We start from the raw sequence: 22,302 nt of genomic DNA on the forward strand, positions 1-22,302 counted from the left end.
GCTCTTTATCTACCTCTTACCACACAAGTGATTGTCAGTGTCCGTAACAATGGAAATTCATAAGGAAAGAGTGAAATAACACATTCTTCACCATACATTCAGCTCCCACAAATAAGGGCATTATCATAAATCACGCTAAGGACACATCTGCCCTATTTCTGGATTGAGTCTACCAACAATGTAGTGAAAGGTGGTTTTTTTACACAAGAAATAACAATGAGTGCAGTACTGGGAATACTGCCCTAATAACAATGGGAACTATTTGCATTGAAGGAGCACACCTTCGGCACATTCCACTAATTAGAGACAACAAGTCTTCTTGCTTGTCAGTTTTCTGCTACTAAATCCCTGCTCAGAAAGTATCAGGTTTAATTATTTATTAATTTTAGAACGTATCACATACAAGTAGCTTCACAGCTACTGTGAAAAATGCAACAATCTCAAATAAATGCCCAGGTAGTTTAAAACTCAAATTCTACTTCAAACCATTAATAAATTCAATACCCTACATTTCTTGGAGATTACTGCTATGTTCAGTTCACATTACTGCAGACTTGAGTCTTGTTTCTTACAACATATCTAGTGTGACTAACAGCCTCTTTAAAGACTTATTGCTGCTTTTCATAACTAGTGTCCCTCTGTACAAGAAAACCCCCCAACTGTTCACCATCCAACTTTTAAATCGATTTGTGTACTGCTCTTTAAAGTGAGGGATTTATTAACAGCAGCTAACAGCTGCTGTAGCAAGGTGTGATGTCAGCTCAGCTCTTGGACAATTTTTATGTTGGCTCAGTAACCAACACAGGCTGAAGATCTTACTTGCTCTGTTGACATTTACAAATGCAACACATCACAGCTCTGAACGGGTAGCCACAATTAACACTTCGTAACTCAGGAGCTAGGAGTCACTACAGACTCTACTGACATGGGTCCACAAGTGAAATAAAAGGTGTTAAAGAAAGAGTATGCTATACATGAAAGTAAATAGTATACGAGGCCATGTCAGCCTCCCAAAAAGTGGTTTTCTGGGTCTCTTTTTTGGGGAATTACATACTTTAAAAAAAAAAAAAAAATAGAAACTCCCTCCCTCTCTTCAAATATATGACTTAAGAATAGCGTCTGCCAGCTGATGATGACCTAAATCAGGACTATGCAATTCTGGCTGAACAGATTTAATACTGGACTGGCACCTGACACAGTAAGGATTTGTAGGAATATTCTCTAGCAACAGAATAGTAAAAAGCAAAGAAACTATTCCTGGCAGCCAACGGGTCATCCAAAGATAAAACAGTTTAAAAGTCTGCAAGAATCATGTTTTCCGAGACAGAAAATCATGGTGCACATCACATATCCTGTGACTATTCTCCATTCTGCAGCCGAAATCTTGAGACCAAAAAAAAACATTTGCTGCCAAACCTTTAACATCATTTTCCATGCCTTCCAATATATCTCTTATTACACAAAAGTCCTGAAGATCCCCCCATTCTAACAGCATTACTTGACACTCTTGGCTTATTTTCAAGGTGTGAAAATGCAGTTATGTCCAAACATACAAACACAGGCTCCCAAGAGAAATATCTTCACATGAACAGTTTTGAGCACTGATTCAAGATTCTAACTCTGGGGACCTGGCACCTCCCGGAGTTGTTTGCTAGGCTAAATAAACAAAAATTTTTAAATATCTGATCAATAAAGCATTGCTTAAGTCTGCAGTATAAAACCTTCCATGGAAGATTAACACAGAACAAAGATTAGCCCTCACACAAAAAGTGAAATATGAATTAACTTTAATTGCCAAAAGGTCACAGTTCAAAGCTTCAAAATGTATTCCTGCAGTATTCAGCTAATTAACTCGTCAAACACTGTTTAACTAAAGCCACTGACATTTACCATACTGGTCACTTTACATAAAATAACAAGGAGTTTAATAAAGTGTTTTGATGCTAATTGGCAGCCTTAGTAATGAAATTAGTCAAATTATAATTTAAATTTGTTAATTTGATTTTGATAGAAGGCTAGCAACAGAATTTATTATCACCAGAGCTAAGTCACCTTATGTGCTCTTGAATCTAGTATAACTTACAAACCAGAACCCCGAAGTCATGTTTCTTTCAACAAGCAACAGGATCAGACTTTCTAAGATACCAGCAGACCAAGCAGCTGCCTTCACCCTCATGCCTCTCTAATAAGTGATTTTCACAAAATGACCACCATTTTGTAGCCAAGAAAACAGATTTTTCGATGCTTCACTGTACTGTCAAAAAAAAAAAAAAAAGAAACTGTATTTTGTTACTATGTACCTACAAACAGGACCAAATTTAATTGTTCTGAAGTAATGAAAAAAATGCTTAAAGCCAGAATTAGAAACCAAAAATTCTAAGTCCACCTTTCAGTTTTTATCACAGATATACTAAGCAATAACAAGGTGTCCTGGTTTCAGCTGGGATAGAGTTAACTGTCTTCCTAGTAGCTGGTACAGTGCTATGTTTTGAGTTCAGTATGCGAAGAATGTTGATAACACACTGATGTTTTCAGTTGTTGCTCAGTAGTGTTTAGGCTAAAGTCAAGGATTTTTCAGCTTCTCATGCCCAGCCAGCGAGAAAGCTGGAGGGGCACAAGAAGTTGGCACAGGACACAGCCAGGGCACCTGACCCAAACTGGCCAACGGTGTATTCCATACCATGGGACGTCCCATTTAGTATAGGAACTGGGAAGTGGGGGCGGGGGAATCGCCCCTGGGGGACTGGCTGGGTGTCGGTCGGCGGGTGGTGAGCAATTGCACTGCGCATCATTTGTACATTCCAATCCTTTCATTATTGCTGTTGTCATTTTATTAGTGTTATCATTATCATTATTAGTTTCTTCTTTTTTTCTGTTCTATTAAACCGTTCTTATCTCAACCCACGGGTTTTGCTGCTTTTCCTGATTTTCTCCCCCATCCCACTGGGTGGGGGGGAGTGAGTGAGCGGCTGCGTGGTGTTTAGTTGCTGGCTGGGGTTAAACCATGACACAAGGAAATCAATTTTCAATGCTTTGGCTTCCCCAGCTGTAAAGTGTCAACAGTGATACCTCCCTCTGCCACAGCATGCTGACGCACCATTCACTAGTGTTTGCAAAGTAGTGCAAGATGCTCAGGTGGAGGCAAGGTGAGAGACATACATCAAATACCCATAAAAACAGAGCATTTCTCTGCTCTCTGATCTACTATGCCATCAATTTGTGGGAGAAGCTATGAATCCTGAAGTCATGACTTGAGAGTCCCTCTATCTGCCAGACTACTGACTAAAGCAGCTTTTACTTTCACACCTGGATGTCAATTCTGTTTTCCTTTAATTAACCCCTAAAAGGAGGATATTCTGTTACCTAGAACTGAATCACAGGGGTAACAACTAAAAGACTTTCAAATAAATCAAAGCTACCACCTTGCACTTGCACTTGAACACACTAAGCATGAGTTATTGAATGTTTAAAAAAAAATGCTACATTTTCATACCTGTAATCTACTTGTTTTTTAAAAACTTGTGCTCCAGGAGCTTAAAGAACTTCTCTAAACCCAGGTTAAGTGGCAGATGTGGGAACAAAAATTGAAGAGTATTTCCCAGTGGCCTCTTCTTGCCATCAGATCAAACTCATTCAACCGACATTGCTAAGAGCAAACTTGGTATCCTTTTAAGAATATGACAATACTAGTAAGCCTCAGAAAATGGTGTCATATATGGAATTTCCACATTATGTTTCTTATTTGGCAATGAGAAAACCCACTGTGATTTCCTAAATGTTTTAACGATGAACAGACATTTATTTTCGAAGTACAGTAACAGTTTTTAACTGCTGTAAGTCCTAAACTGATACAGCATCTTGCCCTTGCATTTTCATCCACAGGAAAATACCTGTATGCAAAATTTCTGAGTACAGCAATAGATAGGAATGCTTATTTTTATTTATGTTCTCCTAAGAGAAAGTAAACTTGTTGGGGAGATATATGGATGTTTTGGTTTATTCTTTTTGCATAGAAATTAAGCTCTTTAGTTCAAATTTTTACAATGCACTACTTTACATAAGCAAATGAAATCTTGTCATAAGAAAAAATAATAGTATTTCATCATGTTAATATAAGGGAATGATACCAGTCTATCACTAAAGGAAAATAAATCCTATGTTACAGACTCCACCTAACTGAAGCTGGACTCTCACCTCACCATAAAGACATCCTAAGAAAATTCTGATTTATTTAGTGAATGTTCTCACAGAAAGTTTTGGACATTGACCTTAACTGACAGTACAAGTACACTATCAAGAATGCATGGTTAGACTAAACCCTTCTTAGCAGTTGTAAGGGATGATAACAAATCAACGACAATAACTCCTACCTCCTCCCCGCCCCCCCCCCCCCCCATCTCTTACAACAAAGAACTGTTTAAGACTGGGAATAAGAACACAATATGAATTTGAAAAATAAAAATAAATTCAGCAAAGCTAGAAATTAACTAGGATTTTCTAAAAACATTGCTTGTACTGGCCTCCCTGATTTCCAAGGTGATGGTGTGATGTTACTAAGCAATATTCCCCAATGTACTTACCTAGTTGTTCAGAGATAAGCACAGTACTAAGCATTACAGCAAAACAAAATAATTGAGGCTCTGTAAAAATCACATTTGAATGAAAAGATCCATTTAACTCAAAAAAAAAAAGGAATACCTTAGCCCTGTTATATTACTATTACCATAGTATACAGTGAAATCTGAGGCAGACAGATTCATTACAACCACTTTTGGCAATGTATTTCAAAGTTTGATAACTAGTTGTAGGTGAGGGAGAGGTCATGGAAAGCACTGTTAAGAATGCCATTCATAAGGAACCAAGGAAAACACACTTATCGTGCATGTGCTTTCAGTATTGCCTGTGGATATATTTAAAAAACTTACTCCATTAGCGTAACTACAAACAGCCAGACTGAGTTGATACCATTATTTCTCCCAACCCTTGACTTTTCATAAGCACAAAACCCCATGCTCACTTCCAAATAACTCAAAGTTACTTTGTGTGGTATCAGATAAACATTGTGCTTTAATACAATAAAACAATGAATCACAAATGCTTAGCATTTCAGTACTTAAAATTAAGTCAATACTTCTATTTTCCGTTGCCAAAACACCAGGCATTAATAAAGAAGTCCTGCAGAAACACTAGATTAAGTACTTATAATAACATTTTAGTGACCAAAGGTCAGGCTCTGGAAGGGAGAATTAATTCAATAACACTGCTAAACACTCATCTGTAATTCTGTTCTATGGATGCATACTGATGTGTAGTGAGACAGAAACTAGAACTGACAAAGAGTTTGAAATCAAGTTCTACAATGTATAATTACAAAATTGTGATTAACTAGTACGAGAAATCTTTAAATGCCTCTCAAGACTGCTCTGCTGGGCATCAGAACAAGAGAAGCCAGAACTGCTGTAAAGGAGTGAGCAGGAAGATCAAGTAGCAAGAAACATTGAGCACATTGGCTTCTTTTAATTAATTTTAATTTGGCCCATGAAGCGTAACTGAAACATACATACCGAAGACTATTCCTATGGCAGCGCAAATACACATTTTTTTCAAAATAAGAGCTTACAAAAGAAACAGGCACTTCCTTTCCATCTTTGCCCTCCTCATACAAAGAGCTACTGTTCCTTAATCCAAAAGCAATCCAAATGATTTGCTGGAATTAACTTCTAACACTGGCTAATTTGTTTTTATTCTCCTTCTTCCTCAGTATTTCACTTCCTTATTAAACAGCTGCCACAGAATAGCACTGTAAACTGGGAAGACGACCAGAAAACGCCTCCAGAGAACATTATATCAAAGACACTTCCTGCCCAGCTGAGAAGTTGGCTATACAGAGTTGTCTCCTACCTCCACTGACCCCACAAGCATCACCTTCACTGATGAACAAGTAATTACAAAGCACTAGTCTCAATCTGAAGATTACTCTGACAATCACATTACATGATAATGAGTTTATAAATTATTCAAAACAAAGCTTACATTTAAAATTAACCAACTGCACCTCTCAGTATTACCCCTATTTTCCCTAACTTCATGTAGCATTGTTAATAGTCTGTGTTAGATCAAGAATGAAAATCAGGGGATTTTCTTTCAAAACCCAAGAAAGCACGAACGTAACCAGAATCTAAATAGAGGTTCTACACCAGGGCCACTAATTTTTGAAAACAGTGATGCCGAAAACCAGGAGTGCTAAAATACTAATTCCACTTGACATTCTGATGGCATCCAGCCAGGGATTCAATGCCAGAATCCACCAGAGAACTTTATTTGATTGCTTAATTGTTTCACAAGGCCAATTCCTAGACAAGCCACACTGTAAAACTTCCACATGAGAATGTCAGAAATATTCACTTTTGCAAAGCTCGACACTACTTACAAAACAGGATACCGACTTTAAATTTATAAAATTGTACTGTGAAATTCATCTCATTAGCTTGAAGGCTAAATACCTTTTTGGTCTTTAAATAAATACAGCTCCTTCCATTCAGGGATCAAAGAACTTCACAAGCCTAACATCCGTGGCACTCCTAATAAAGCACAGACCATTATCCTCATTTTACACACTAAAAGCTAAAACAGAAGTTAAGTTTCACACCCACCGTGACGCAGCGCTTCTGTGGCAGAACTGCTTTCAGTACTGAGCTCTAATGATGAGGAGAGATAGGATTTTGAACACAATAGTTCTGCAGCATGACTAGTGAGAATGTTCCTGGCACTGTTACTCACTACAGTCACTGGCCTGTTTCTTCTACACCCCCCTCCCCTTCTCTTGAAATCAAACAGCACCTCTAAAAGCAATCTTGGACAAGTTTTATTATAAATCTTATCTAGTAAAATCTGGCATATATGAGCTTTTGGTCCAGTTCAACTAAAAAAAAAAAAAAAAATCAAAAGAGCACATGCTAAAGGAGGCAGGAATAGCTAGAAGGTAATATAATCCGTTCATATAATCCGTTCATGACAATTTACCCAAAAGGTCATAGTAATGACTCTCAGAAGCTGTTTAAAAACAAATAAAGATTGTTTTAGTAAAGGTTATACAAACCATCATTATATGTTCAATATTTTTAGTGTAAGTGCGTTCCTACCCCTTACTGCAGTTTTGGGTTCTCTGGTCACAATCCCCGCATTCGTTTGGCCTGCTCTTCTCCATCCCATTCCCCCCAACTCATGAAAGTCAGCACTGTGGCACTCATGGCAATTCATGGACACACTGACAGACACTGTCCTCACGTTCATTCATAGTCCTATTTTAAACTATAAGGATTTAGCAGCAGTTCATAAAACAGCTTATCTGTCAGTCATATGTAAAGATGAGCATACCCGCCCCTGCACCCCGCAAAGAATCACACCATAAAAATCTGCCTAAGGAATAAACACAGAAATCCCAGATTCATGCCAAAACGCACTTAGATTTTCTTCAGGCAACAGACATAAACATGTAAGTTATATCAAACAGGCAAAGTTACCTCTTGTAAAAGCTGGTGATCTCAACCTATCAAAGTGGTTTGGCACTACACAGGGCAAAACTTCAAACCAGCTGTAAACCTAAAGTTGAACTTCCTGGTATTTCAGGAAGACTGCACAAACGAGTGTGAAGCCCCCTTTGTGTTTCCAAGTCTGTCTGGCCTTTTTCTTTTAATGAGTTAAGTACGGTCATGCTAACAGCATCAACGCCAGAGGCACAGCTCAGCTATTAACTTAAAACTGAATCGACTGTACTTTTGGAAGACATTAACCTGCTGAAACTGAAGTTTCAGCCCTTGTGAAAATGAATTTATGTCTGTCTTCATCTCAAGTCTCACATATAAAGCACAGAGCGCGTGTCGGGCCAGCTCATGGCAGCTGTCTTGCTTCTGGGCCAGTTATTCCAAGTTCAGGCTTCTGTAACACTTCCAGACACCCCTGAAGACCAGCAGTCTCCACCACTGAAAGAGGATTCACACTGGTTTTACTATCTTATCTAAAGACGACATGTTTTTACTAGTATGATATGTATCTGGTTGCTATGCTCTTCGCAAAGAAAACCAACAGACAAGCCTTTCTTTGATCAACGTGCTTGCTGAACAGAACAGATTCTAACATTATGTAATAGAAAACAACTAAGCACATGCAAACATAATGGATTCATTACCGATTAGGGAAAACGTAAAGTGTTTAATCATTCATAAATCTATTCTCATATGCATTGTAAACCGTACTCAGCCAAAAAAAGAATGTAAATACAAAGCACAGACCTGTTACACACACGTCTCGGAGAATGACTAAAGCTTTCTTCGTATTTTTAAATTAAAAAAAAATCTAAGCCTAACTTTTGTTCATGAAGAAGATTACTACACAGGAAATTTTTATTTAGGGGAACATTTGTAATAATTGTTCTCTTTTGATTTACATGTGCAAGTACATTGCTGATATATAAAATCCAAAAATCAAACCAAAAAATCTAACACACCACTACCTCCCCACTAAATAAAAGTTAAAACTGGTATCACGATGAGAAGGAGGAATACACACTCTAAGAGCTGCTAGAAAGAGAGATGATACAGAGAGGAAGAAAACCAGAAACAACATCTGAATTGCCACAAGCTAGCATGGGGTATAATATGTTGCAACATAATGTATATGACTACAATGAATAATACAGCTATTTGTGCAATGGCTTTCTGTACAGCTTCATATGCCATAAGCTTGCACTGAATGGAAAACTACTTATGGATTAACCACCTAAATAATAGCTGTAGTTTATTACATGTAGTTCTAAATTACATTTGAAGAATAAAAAGAACAAGAACGGCTCATATATATTTTTTTCCCCCTTTTATAAAATATACGTCAAAAGCTGCTAGGTTGTACTGCAGTATTTGACAAGTAAGTACAGGCAACAATCCCAAGTCTTAAAGATTTTTACAGGTATAACTCTTATATTACAAAAATACTGTTTTGCATACATGTGCAGGAGTTGACAGATGTTCATATGAAAATGAATCCAACTACTAAATTGAGGCCTGAATTATGTGAACTTTCATGTAGCAAGATACTTCAATCCTTCTGAAATGCCTGCTTTGTGGATTTGCAGTCATTTGCCTATATTGAAACATTTTGGTTTCCCTCCTGCGGGTTAACAAGAACATAAGTCAAAGCAAACAAGAACATGAGTAGCAAAGGAAACTGAAGTGTAAGTTTGATCAGACATACAAGCTGAAATAATACTGGGAAAAAATCCTTAGTCAGAGTTGTCAGTTTCATTTGTAATAGGAACAGAAGGGGGGGAAAAGTGCTTCTCTGAAGTTGACAGTGACAGCTTCTCTTGAAACATCACACTGACAACCCAGATTGTCCCAACCATAACTATATCTGGTAGGAAAATCCACCCTCTCGATGGCTATAGAGACCTGAATGCGAACAAGCAGAACTCTCCTTCACTCCCAACCCTTCAAAGCAAAGGTTAGAAACCAGTTCTCTATTGCCTCAATCAGTAAAGTTAACCAGCGACTCCTCTTCCGCACAGCACACACAGCATCCCACAGATCACCTTACTCCACAAGCATACATCATCAGATTATATGAGCTAAGGATTTAACCCAGTTAATTCAGTGAACAGGATCACGTATCTTTATTCTGCAAGACTGGACTTCAGTATACTGAGGCTATGGGTACAGATGATCCGTGCAAGCGTAGCTATGTACAAGAAGATATGTGCGTGTATTCTTCATATATACGTATTTATAGATACATACACACATATACACAGAAAGATACCACTTCTGGTGCAGGAAATCCTCAGGACACTGTTCACTGAAGCCTGGGAGGGTACCTGAGTTTCCCTGGTTTTATTCACATGCTTAGGCATCTGCTATTGACCATTTCTTGAGACAGAGACTAGGCAAGGTGGCTCTTTGGTACCGCACAGCAGAGCTGTTCTTCTGTTCTCATCCCCATGGGTTCCATAGTCTGGACACCACTAATTGTCTCTTTTCATACGAGCACTCTGGGAAGTTTAGGAAAAAAGAGCTGGAGGAGGAGGAGAGGGCTTTACAGGTAAGGGCTACAAGACTGTTCCAGGCAGCAGGGAAAGCAGCAGGAGCGCATCTGCTGGCTGAGGAGTTCTGAGTTCTGGAAGAGGATGGAAGAGAAAAAGGCAGACAAGGAGGAAGGGGAGAAAAGGCTGGCATTCTCCAGCACTTCTACTTCAGGTCCGCTTTAGAACACAGCTATAATTTAAGTTATGAGCTAAAGCCTCCGTTTTGAAAATATCTGAACTCACTGCATTCCTATTTCAGAATTTATGCTTAGCTCACGCAAATAAAACCGTATGCAAAATAACACCCAGACTGCACTTTCCCTCGCATTGTGCAAACAGTTAAAAAAAATTAGACAGTCATTAGTCACTCAGATTATGCAAGAAGGCACACGGGGGGTGGAGGGGGGAGGAAAAAAAAAAAAAAAAAAGTCCTACGGTAGCCACACATTCCTAGAATGCCAAGGAAAAGCCTGGGCGCTCTTCACCTTGCGGCGATCGCAGCCACGGCGCGCACTCCCCGGCACCGCACGGCAGCAAGGCGTGGGGGGGTGGGCGGGCGGCGGGAAGGGAAGCCCCCGGCACACCGCCCCGGCCCCCGGGGCGACGGGGCCGCCCCCTTCCCCGCGGGGAGCTCCCCCCGGGGCACCCTCCCGCGGGACCCACGCCCCGGGGCCACGCCTGCCCGCCGGCACGGAGGCTCCCGGGGAGCTTCCACTCGCCCCGCGGGGAGGCCGGCGCTGACAGGAGGCCGGCCCCGGGGCAGGCCGCAGCTCACCTCGGTCTCCACCACTTCGTGGTAGGCGGGCGGCGGGTCGAAGCCGCCCCCGCCGCCGCCTCCGCCGCCGCCGCCGTCCCCGTCGCCGCCGCGGGGGCCCTGGCCGCCGGCGGGGGAGCCGTGCCCGCCCGGCGGGCCCTGCCCGCTCTCCATGGGCTCGTAGCCGCCGTAGTGGAGGCCGGGCCGCTCGTTGGTGAGCAGCGCCACGGCCTCGTTGATGTCGTTCTTGGCCAGGCGCAGGGCCTTGCGGATGGCGGCCGCGTCCGAGAAGCCCATGCAGAGCAGCGTGGTCATGTGCTGCTCCTCCTCGCTCTCCATGGCCGACGCCGCGCCGCGCCGCCCCGGGCCCAACCGGGCCGGGCCGGGCCGGACCGGGCCGGGCCGGGGGAGGAGGGGGCCGCGAACCGAGGGGCGCCGGGCTCAGGCGCTGCCCGCCCCGCGCGCCGCCATGTTGACGGGAGCGCCTCTCCCCTCAGCCGCCGCCGCGGCGGCCGCCCCCGCCCCCCCGCGCGCGCCCTCGCTCGCGCCCTCACACACACACACACGCTCGCTCGCTCGCTCGCACCCCCTCCACCCCGCCCTCAGCCCGGAAGCGGGCAGCCGAAGCCCGGCTGGGGAGCGCACGCCGAGCCCGCGTCACGTGAAGGGGGGAAGGGAGGGAGGGAGGCGCGGCGCGGGCATGAATGGACCGGCAGGGGAGGAAGGCGAGGGAGAGGCCGTCGCCACAGCAACGGGAGCGGGCGGGCGTGGCCGGCCAGGGTCACGTGAGGGGGGAGCGGCGTTGCCGAGGGGACGGGACCCCGGCCGGAGGGTGGGGCCTGGCGGTGCCTCAGCGGCCGGGCCGGCCCCGCGCGGGAGAGCCCGCCTAGCGGGAGCCGGGCTGCCGGGTGTAGGCTGCCCGGCCGGCCCCCTGCCCGCTGCCGGTAGTTCCTCCTTTAGTTACGGCTTTTTACTAGTGAATAAGTCCGGCGGGGGCCCGGCCTGCGGGGCGGTGACTGGGCTTTCACAGCGAAACACGACAGGCCCGGGGGGCGAGGGGGGTGCTGGGGAGGGCGGGAAGGCGGGCGGGGGCTGGCGCCGCCGGTGGGTCTCTGTGGGCGAGGAGCGAGAGGGTCGGGCAGGTGTCCTCTGAGGTGATGGGGGTCGGGTTTGATGCGAAACGAAGTCCTGGCCCCTGCCAGAAGCTCCTGCCCTGCCCGCGCTTGTGGGTGGCAGCTGGGCAGCGAGTCCTGGGATGGAGGAGGTGTTCTGGGCCTGCCCGAGTGGAGGATGTGGTTCACAGGAGTACACCACACCGAGAGGTTACTGTCAGACCGCAGGCTGAGCGCTGCCGTCGCTGCCAGCTTCCAGCTTATTTCTCTGTAGAAACGTGTTCTTTAAGCACATCATATAGCGAACGGAGATGCAAATCCATACAAAATGAAGCAGAGTGCAATCAGATAGCAAAAAAAAAAAAAAAAATCTAAGAGTTGCTAGTGCCCAAAGCAGAAAATAAGTTGTATATATTTCTTAAATGCTCTTAGTGAGCTCTGGTACTGCATAAAAGTCAGTAGATCTGGGTCTCCTGGCAATCTCCCAGGCAAAATTTATCACCTCGTTTTAACAATGTCTTTTCTATGTCCAGAGAAGAGGAGGAAGGAGGAAAGAGATAAAAGATTTGTCAAGATCAGGGCTGATATCTGCATATACACATTTGTCTGTGGAGGCTCGTGTTTTCTGGCAAGCTATTTTGTGTTAACAGTGGCTGACATCACTGAAAGCACTGGGGTTGGGAATCTAGAAACGGATGTCTGAAGTCTTGGATACAAATCACAATCAGCGTAAAGGAAACTTGCAAGTGTAGGGGACACCAAGAGGATTTAGGTGTCTAACTTACACGAACTTTCGGAGCGAAGTGTCTGTCTCTGCCCTTGAGTTTGTCTGTAGAAAGATGACAAACTGATCGATCCGTCTGTTGGACTGGCAAGGTTTCAGGTTAATTTTTAGATTGCAGTATGCCACCAGTGGTCTCATATTCCTTATATGCTGACCCAAAAGGTAATCACGACTGCTTCATCTTGCTCATTCACCTCTGATTTTTTTTTTTTTTTCTGTAGGCTGACATTTAGTGGAATGGAGGTAACATACATATGACTCTGAACTTCAGCTTCTGGATCTAAGGAAGGTCTTTCATTCATGCTGATCTCCAGTTGTAAAGAAACTGTTATGGCTCAAGCTTGGCAGGCTTCAGAAAAATTCCAGCACTTGAATACATCAATTAGTATGCTGAATATTGACTCACTGCTTGCTCACGTGACCAACATTTAAATTACACTTTCTCATTTTTTAAGCATATTATAAATAATATTTAATCCTCACAACCTGATGAAGTCAGTCGGCATCATTTTCCCCTACTAATGGAAGAAAAGTTTGTAGGAAAAAGTAAGATATTTTATTAGATGTCATTACTGCTTTCAGGTTTATTTCAAGGAAGTGCTCCTATAAATTTGCACTGAGCTAACTAATGAAAACATACCAAAAGTAATGGAGGAACTGATTGTAATGCCAGGTGACTAAGAAAGAAGAGAATGCTTTACCGTTAAGTTACCTGTGCTCTATAGTTCAGCTGTCCTGAAGGAAGTTTGAAGGGAATTTGAATTTACCAATATGTAAGGGTAACACTTGGACACAGCAGCTCAACATAACTGACAGTGAGGTGTACTGGTCCCCAAATTAGTTTTTACAGACTTCACTGACAGCATCTCCCTTGAGACTGCTTAAAGGACAAGATTGTACGTTCCAGCTTAGTGAAGGAATGGGTGCATCTTTTTCTAGAAATGATTTAGCCTGGAAGTCCCAGTTTGCAAATGTTTTTCATGCATTGTCACTTCAAGAAAAGTTGCAGGGAGAAGCTCAGCAAACTTGTCTAACTGAGAACAAGAAAAGCAGCGAGTGAGTCTTTCCTTCTGGGGCACCAGGAGGTGCAAGGAGACAAGGGAAGGAAAGAAATTGAAGTGGGGAACTAATTTCCTCAAGATCTGCCTTCGGCTAACTTGGAGTTTGTGCCTCTGTAGTTGCCAGTTTGATATGACACGTTTCCTAGTTATTTGATCGCGTTACTTTATGGAAGGTAGTTACTTTCTAAAGAATGCATCATATGTGTATCCTGAAGCATGTCTGGACACGAGGAACCCCTATGTTACAGAAAAGAGACATTTTGGAACAGAAACAACTGTTTTGGTAAGTGGTCATGCTGTGACATTGAACCTGACTTTTTGGGTTGACTATGGTGTTGCCAGGTAGCCTAAAAATAGAGTTTGATGGAGAATTGCCATCACTTCAGCAGAGATGTTACAGTAGGAGTGTTTGGTTAATTTGTCTTTTTAACTGAAAATGCTTTTATGCTTTTCTTCATGAGCCTGTTTTAAAGCCAGTCCTGTGTTTACAGCTTTCTCACTATTTAAACAGCGAATGCAGCGTTTTCCCTCAAAGAGAAACAGCCGTATTGTTCTGGTGGAACATACACATGCAGCCAAACTAAAAGGTGACTCTCTGGCTTGTTGAACTTGGAGGTTTCCCTTTTTGTTTACAGCTCTTGGGGAATTCCAACCAAAATCTCAGATGTAATTGGAAGACATGCTTTGCCACCCTGATTTTGTTTCCCTCTTTGTTGTACCTTCCCAGCCACAATTGTTACATATATACTTAGAGACTTTGATAGAAGGGAATGTAAAGTTTATTATGTTGCAACCAAATCTTTAATTTCATGTACATGTTTTACTCAGGATAAAAGAGTGTCTTTCTCATATTTTGTTAGAAGTACCATAGGAATATATTACCAAGGGAAGCTTAGTATGAGCTAAAACTTACTGTTCATAAATCTTTTATAAATAATGACTAAATATGGGAAATCAGGACAAAATTTAATTACAGGGCTCCACCACTATATGGTACCTAAGCACAGAAGGAGTTGTATGAAAACTGGAGTTACAGTAGCTAGAAGAAATCCCTCTGCAGTTGTTGCATGAATGAGGAGGGTGTGTGAGCCTGTATGAAACCCAGCTCCTTCATTTGGAAGGGAAGAACACTCTTTTTCTCACTGGTGTTAATGGTTTGGGATTAGGCACCTGATATAGATGGATCTCAGGATTATAAGAAGAGGTTTCTATCCTATCTGCCAGATGAACAGAAACACTCTCCACAGGCTGCAGGGTAAATGCTTTTCTGTAGACTTGTATTAGATTAACAGAAGAGGCAGGAAAGCAAATGGTATTCTCTTGCAGGAAATCTCATCAACCAATGGAGACAAAAAGGTAACTTGCTGGTAAGAGGTGTCTTGTCCCTGTACCCCTAGACATACCATGCACTGACAGGAGGAACGTGTTTACAAAGGTTTCCCTAATCTTGTGGTTTGGATGGGCAAGACACTTCTTGCTTTTCAGTATAGCTGCCTGTTGGGGCAAAGGAACTCTTTACTACCTGAAGAAAGAGTATCTGAGATATTGCAGAACCCAGCTTTTTATAGTATTGCAAAGAATTAATTTAGGTTTTCTGGAATGACTTTATCTTTCCTTCCTTCCTTCCTTTTATTCCTTGTCCCACCCAGTCTCTTCCAGTTTCCTGCTTCTGCTTTATTTATAGCTAAATGTAATAGGTGGGTTTTAAGGAAGTGCCTCGGGGACCAGATAGTGCAAATCCTCCTGAATTATTGAAAATCACATTTCTTGTACATAGATATTGATGAATGGTGTTTGGTTGCCTTTAGCAGAGGGGTTAAAAGCATTTGTATAGCAAAGAACTACGTAAACCCCCTGAAAAGTGCGGTTGCAATGGACAGATAACAAAGTAGATGCACAGATGGATTTGACTCCTCAGGGAGCTGTGCAGCTTCACAAAACCCAAAGACTTTAGCAGACACAAGAAGTGTGTGAGTCTATTCACGACCACCAGCTGACAGATTCATGCAGTATACTTTTAGACTTTGTCTACGCTAGGAATTTTTGCTGCCTTCACAGCTTTTGGCCAGCTAGAAAGGAGATTTGTGCTGGGGTAACCGCCAAGGCAAAGCCTGCTGTCAGCAGTGATTTGCAAAGAGGCAGTTTACCTTGGTTTCAAGCTGGGACTCATGTACACTAGTAATCATAATTAAAATATTTAGCTTTAATACAGTGCTTTTAAGATGGGTATCTAACAAGCCTTATAGGGGGATGGAGGGGTATCATTAGCTCCTCAACATGTATTAATTTTTACAACAGCTACAAACCATAGTGGGGCTGAAAGGGAAAGAAGAAAGGTGAACAGATCTTGTGGTGTTGATGTGCATCCTCCAGCAAGTCTGTCCCCGTTGTTATTCTAGCATCTAAAGGGAACAGGAGCTGAACCATGACTGCTTTTTCTGCAGCAGAAGCTGAGTACCCGCTGGTCTCCCAAATACAAAAATGAAGTTTCATACTGTTTCCCTTGAATGGAAGCAGCATGATGTGAGCGTGAAAAGAGTGGAACAGTATGTTAAGGGAAACACGACTGAAAGGAGAGAACAGCTGACCCCAGGGGCCGAGCAGATCTGCCCCCTCTGCTTCACTGTATGGGTTTGTTTTCAGCTCTTCAACTCAGACCGTCTTGTGGCTCTCACAACACATCTCCACAGCTGTGGGCTGGAAAATGAAACAATTGCAAGGAGGTTGTTCATTCTTCCTGAAACAAGCTTCACAAGCTGTGGAAAATGAAAGCTAAGGGTGAACTTTAAAACAAGCTGAAAGCACTAAGATGCAGAAATGCAGAGTGAAGCCATTCAATAGAGTCAGATTTGGAACAGAGCCCTGAAAAAACCTGCAGTTATGACTAATCCATTTTTCGTGTGTGTGGTTGTAGGTAAAATCACTTCTTTTAAAGATCATTTCTCTCCCTGTGTTGGTTACAGTTCTTTACTGTCATTTTAGATAAATGATGTGTTGACATGTGAGTTCAGAATCAGATGAACTGCAATGACAGAATTATTTCTGATGGTGGAGTGGCCCTGGCTGAGCTGCTGATGAAGGGGAGAAACAATACAAACAGGATATTCAGTGTCAAGCTGCAGGGGCACCCTGAGAGACCCACCCAGAGGCAAGCACTTGAATGCTCACTCTATCCTTCAGCCAAGTTAGCTGAGGAAACTTGATGTAATAGCAGACTGTAGAGCTCAGTTTGTGCAGGACCGAACTCATGCAGTGACATTTTAGAAGCAAAATAATCTGAAATGGAAACTTCTGGTGTTCTTGTTACGCTGAACAAGTCTGTGAGGCACCATGCAGTTTTACAGGGTAGCCTTTGGGTGCTTTTATTTTGTTCTCAAATAGTCCTAGCCTTGCTTGCTGATCCCTTCTCAGGAATCCCTCCGTTCTTGTGATATAGAGCCACTGATGTTAACACACTGCTGTAAGGAGGGGAGATGTGGTATGACACTCTGCATTTGAGTGTCATGGCTGTTGTGATACCAATCCAACGTTTACAGACTTTGCAGTCTTATAATCAGTAGAGCTGTGGATAGCAGTATGAATTCAATGCAAGCAAGCAAGAGACTGTGGAGGGGAACAGCATGGGAGACTCTATTTAGGCAGGTAGGAAACAGTACAGTGAATCCAACGCTGATGGGATATGCTCGACTTACAGACTACATCAGTCTAGCTAAGGGCAGTGCAGCATGGCGACAGTGCTTGTAGTAACACGCAGTACTCTGAGGGTGAAGGCTGTTTTCTGTAGTGCGTGTGTATCTGATATCCAGGAACAAAAGCAGTTGGCGTTTCCCTGGTGTAGGCTGAAATGTGGTGCAATGTGATAGAACAACAGGGAACTCCTTGCTGGCTTTTTGCCCTGTGCAGATTCCTTTTGAATTAGGTTTTGACCTTTAAAGCAAGACCTGCTTCTTCAGTTTCTCATTGTCTAAATTCTGCATTGAAGCTTGAGAAACAAGTCTGTGAAGCTGGAGAATTTTTTAAGCTCTAATTATTGAAACACAGACTAGGTAGGAAGGAGTCTGCTGAGGGAGAGAATCACCAAATGGAAACTGCTTTACAGATCTGGTGCCTTTTATTTTTTGTTTTACTCTGTTCCACAGCAACACAGGCCTGTGTGGTGCTGGGCTTAAATCAGCACAAAAACCTGATTTATATTAAAGACTGGTCCACAACTCCTCTCCTGCTTTTAAGAGGCACCTCTACCTCCTGATCAAAACACCACCTTGTTTGTCCTCAGTGACATGGAAACCTGAAGTTTTGTTCCTGCTGCCAGGGTTTTGTACTGGAGCACTGCAGCTGCTTGGCACCAGCAGCCCCATGCAGGAGTTCAGGGGTAGAAGAGGTGAAAACCACTATCCTGACTAAAAATCTGGAGGTATTTAGGCAGAGGGACTGTGATGGAAGAACCTCTTTCATTTCTGAACTTCTTTAATGTTACCATTGCTTTAGTTGTATTTGCACAGGATTTCTCCATTTCTCATTCGGGCAGATTCTGTCATTTCATGCAGATTATTAAGTGCAGACTGAAGGGCAGCTGAAACTGAAACTCAGCTCTGGGTAGGAGGCAGCAGCCATTCTGTGCCAGAGGAAGGCCTCAGTGCTGTGCGTAGGGATCTGCAGGTGGGACTACAGGGGAGGTGGAAGCATGTGATTATTTTTTGTTCAAACACAAGGCTTAAGTTTGCAGAAATACCAAGAGGTTCTTCAAGGCTGTGAGAGCCTGAAGCCTTGGATTTCTCCTGCCTCATCTGCCTGCTGGCACGCACAGCCATGTTGTCCCTTTTACAATGCATTTGATCTGTCAGTGACTCATTTGAAGGCTATCTTCACCAGCAAAGTGCTTCAGGGCTGAGTCGCACCCATGTATCAGCTCTGTTACTGTACCCTGATATCAGCTACTCCTTTCACTCCTAGGGTGCTCCCAGCCTTTGATCTGTTACCATACTGCAGCAACAATATCCCTTTTAATGCTGCATTACATTATGCAAGGCCATCATCACTCCACAAATGCTGCAGTCTCTGCTGCCTGTGTGCTGCTCTTACAAGTACATCCATACTTTTTCTCTAAAGCATGAAATAAACTCTTGTTCTCCTCAATCCCCAAATAATCATAGTGGAAATCACTTTACTACAAGATGGCAAATTCTGTCATACACTACATGGGGGTATAATGATATGGTGAATTCTTCCCTCCCTTCTCCCTGTTGCATTTGTCTGGCTGCTGCTTTTAAAAAACTATGAGGCAGGGGCTGGTTCTACGGGCTCTGACTGGTCTGTCAATCCTAGTGTTACTGAGCAGTGATGAATCCTGTCCTGCAGCAGGAAGTGCCCTTTTGCTGGCCAGGCTGGATCTTGTTTAATTTGAGGTTGATTCTGCCAAAGCTAGAATTCCACCTCACTGGAAAGAAAGGTGCTCTGTGTGCAGCAGGACTGAAAACATTTTCTGTGTTTTACGGTTTTTTTACAGTGACAAATGGGCAAAAGCAGAGACAACACAATAATTTAAAACTTTCTTGCTTAAAATCAGCTAAATTCCTAGTAGTGTTGGAAGCAAGACCAGTAGCAGCATCTGAGTTGGTTCTGCTGGAGATGGAGTTGGTGCTTATCAGATGACCTAGCAAACCCTTCCTGACTTGTAGGATTTGGGGCAGGAACTCTGGTGTAGGAAACACATGCCTTCTCACAGCCTACAGAGCAGTCAGGTCCTGCTGTTGTGCTGCAGATCAGTGATGAAACTTGTTTCATCTGTACACTCAAGGGTGGGCCTTGGCTGGGCTATGGGGTGGAGGACGTGTTTGCTGCACTAGGTCATGCAATACAGGGAAGGCTGTGGCTACCTAGGTGTTTGTTTCCTGATGGGGTCTGGCCAAGTATCTGCAACACATCCCTAAAACTGGGCGCCCTGACCACAGTATGCTGATCCTAACGTGATTTAATAGTGATGAATCACTCTCCTTCCACTGGCCAGGTTGGGCTTGTTTTATTTATGCCTTAAACCCCCTCCTCTCTCCCACACTGCGATCTGTGCAAAACTGCTTGGCAAGTTAAAAGCTCTGCCTGGTGTGTGGGCAGGAGAAGGGCCACAGCCTGGTGCGGAGAACATGTAAGATGTGGTCCAGGCTTGTGGGGAGAATGAGGCGGGGACCAGAGGTGCCAGTCCTGTGCTCAGTTCATATGACTTGCCCAGCCTACTTCACAGATTGATAACTACTGATCCTTGACTATGTTTCAGGGCTGGCCTACAGTCACTAATTGTCAGTGTCCTGGGGCTTCTTCCAGGTTTTAATTGTCCCTATTAGTATGATGGATGCTGGAAATAAGGACGCATTGGCGAAGGGTGGTAGTGTTTTCGCTGCTGCTGTTGTTGTTGCTGGAGCTGCCATTAAAGCTGCTTACTGGCATTTGCCCTCCCGTGAAATGTGTGGGTGAGCTATTTATAAATGTGCAGAGAGATCCTACATCTCCAGCTTGTGCTAAAGTAATCCCCACCAGGAGGAGAGAATCTGTCCAGGACTGCAAAGGAAGTTAGTGGCAGAGCTGAAAATAATCCACTTCTTCTGAGCCTCAGTGTTGTCTTTACGATGGGGTGGATTTATGGAGGCAGGAGCAGGAGTGGAAAAGCAGCATACTGTTTCCCCATTAGCTCTCTGTTTTACAGCATGATTTCCCATCTTCAGGGTGAAGAGAGGCACTTTTTCTGCTGCACAGCCCCCTCTCCTGTCTTCCCCTCCCTCTACACAGCAGATGCATGCAGCTCTGTCCTGGGCTGCATTCAGCCTCAGTCTTAGCTTGCTTTTACTCTTCCCGTCTGGAGTGGATTCAGCCTGGTGTGCAGAGGGGAATGGCTCTTTTCCTGGAGCAGTCCAGTCCCAGGCACACAGGAGTTAGTCTCTGTACTTCTCAAGTATTCTTCTGAAAGTAGATAGAGCAATTTGCTTTCATTATTCCTCTCCTGTAAGGTGCAGATTACCTCACTCTTTAAAGCATGCAGTTTCTTGAACAGCAGGATTAATATAGCTGGATTTCTAGTGTATCTGATTGTCTTTTACCTTTCCACATGTGGATTTGCTAATGACTAATAACAGGCAAGCTTCTCAGCCTTGTCCTCAGTGGGAACATGATTCTTCCGCCTGATTCCCAGTTTTTACAAAACTGAGGGAAATTATCTACCTTTGAGGCCTGCACCTCAGTGTCCAGCTTTGTTAGGGCTGACCACAGGACTCAAGTAGGATTAGACAGACACAGATGCACCCCAAATGGATAGCATGAACCCAGCTGCCACAAGAAACAAGGCTAATGCTATGTGGTTGCAGTGAGAAAATCAGACTCTTGCTTGCTTTCCCTGCGAGCTCCTGGCATGCTGGCTGTATCTGCAGGACACACTGCCCTCTCTTGGTCCTAGGTGGGCTCTGGATCTGGGCTGAGCAACCTGCCCTTCCTGAGTGTCCGGGTGGCCAAGGGACGATTGCTGGAGCCTTGTGGGGGAATCTGATATGTGCTGTGATTTATGAAGTCGGTCAGTTACAGACTTTGTAGGTGATTCCAACATCCCCTCCACGACCTCACTGTTTTTTTCTTGTAAATGAGAGTTTTAGGTAAATGTTGGAAAATCATAATTATGATATAAACGTTTCAGAGAATTTACACTTCCAGATGTCATGGAGTTGTGGGAGCAATCTGGGAACAGAAACTTGTTTGAAAGAGACATCTCTGACTTCATCTGAGTGGTACCCTTTGGGGTTATGCTAGCTCAGAGCCTGTCCCTGGCTGCTGCTGGAGTGATTTAGTGTGAAGCTGAGCACTGGACTGCTCAATACAGGTATTTTAACAAGTGGGATGTAATGGTTTCACATTGGCACATTTCTGCTACGTGTTGTGCTTGTTCCTGCCCTTGTGTGGGTTATTTTGTACTGGCAGTGTCTGACATTGTGTTTAACCTTTTTTATGTCCTGGAGAACCTCATTAATCTGCATTATCTCCTTTTGGATTACTGAAAATTCATGTTACAGCAAGATGGGGGTGGGGCTAGGAAAAGTTAGCTGTTTTTCAGAGCGATTGTGTTCTTTTGTTTTGTCTTTTGTCAAAATAATTGTTGTCAGCAAGAAAACCCAATGTGACTTGGAAATGTATGTACTCACTGCGCGTACTCTTGAAGGAGCAGCAGATAGAAATAGGCAGTGCTTGGGTCACAGCGCCCCAGAACAGTGAGTGTCCTGGAGCTGCACAAGTTGATGGGTATCTCCACTTTCATCTAAATGCACATGGAGCCACAGAGATAGTTCTAAAAAAGAAAAAGATACTGCGATCCCAAATGTCTCACCTCTCTTACCTGTCTTACTCAAGGAGTCACCTCCCCTCACTGTGCACCTCCCGTGTGGATTGCAAATCTCCCCGTGTGCCTGTAGCTCTGTTTCTCCACCATCCCAGTACTGCCTGCGCTGCGCTGTCACTGTCTGGCTCCCCACAGCTGGGAAGTC

At 43.6% G+C, this 22,302-nt stretch overlaps 1 protein-coding gene and 1 long non-coding RNA gene across 8 annotated transcripts in view; one reads left to right on the forward strand and one right to left on the reverse strand.

Annotated features, from left to right (window-relative positions):
* Positions 1–11,326, reverse strand: part of USP24 (ubiquitin specific peptidase 24) — a 66,907-nt gene extending 55,581 nt beyond the window's left edge. For 2 of the 7 annotated variants that reach the window (XM_052800439.1, XM_052800435.1), the window contains exon 1: positions 10,851–11,325. In XM_052800439.1, the coding sequence (XP_052656399.1) occupies positions 10,851–11,168 (318 nt within the window). In that variant the 5' untranslated portion in view covers positions 11,169–11,325. Of the gene's footprint in view, positions 1–9,791; positions 10,012–10,850 lie in introns of those variants that run through there. The other 5 variants (XM_052800440.1, XM_052800436.1, XM_052800438.1 and 2 more) reach the window with 4 other exon arrangements.
* A 346-nt stretch (positions 11,327–11,672) lies between these two features.
* LOC128148063 (uncharacterized) overlaps positions 11,673–22,302 on the forward strand; it is a 151,615-nt gene continuing 140,985 nt past the window's right edge. Inside the window, exons 1-2 of the long non-coding RNA XR_008237178.1 lie at positions 11,673–11,773; positions 12,947–14,069. This is a non-coding gene — a long non-coding RNA (uncharacterized LOC128148063). The remainder of the gene's footprint in view (positions 11,774–12,946; positions 14,070–22,302) is intronic.

The sequence above is a fragment of the Harpia harpyja genome, chromosome 11, assembly GCF_026419915.1.
Source record: "Harpia harpyja isolate bHarHar1 chromosome 11, bHarHar1 primary haplotype, whole genome shotgun sequence".
Taxonomy (NCBI): Eukaryota; Metazoa; Chordata; class Aves; order Accipitriformes; family Accipitridae; genus Harpia; species Harpia harpyja.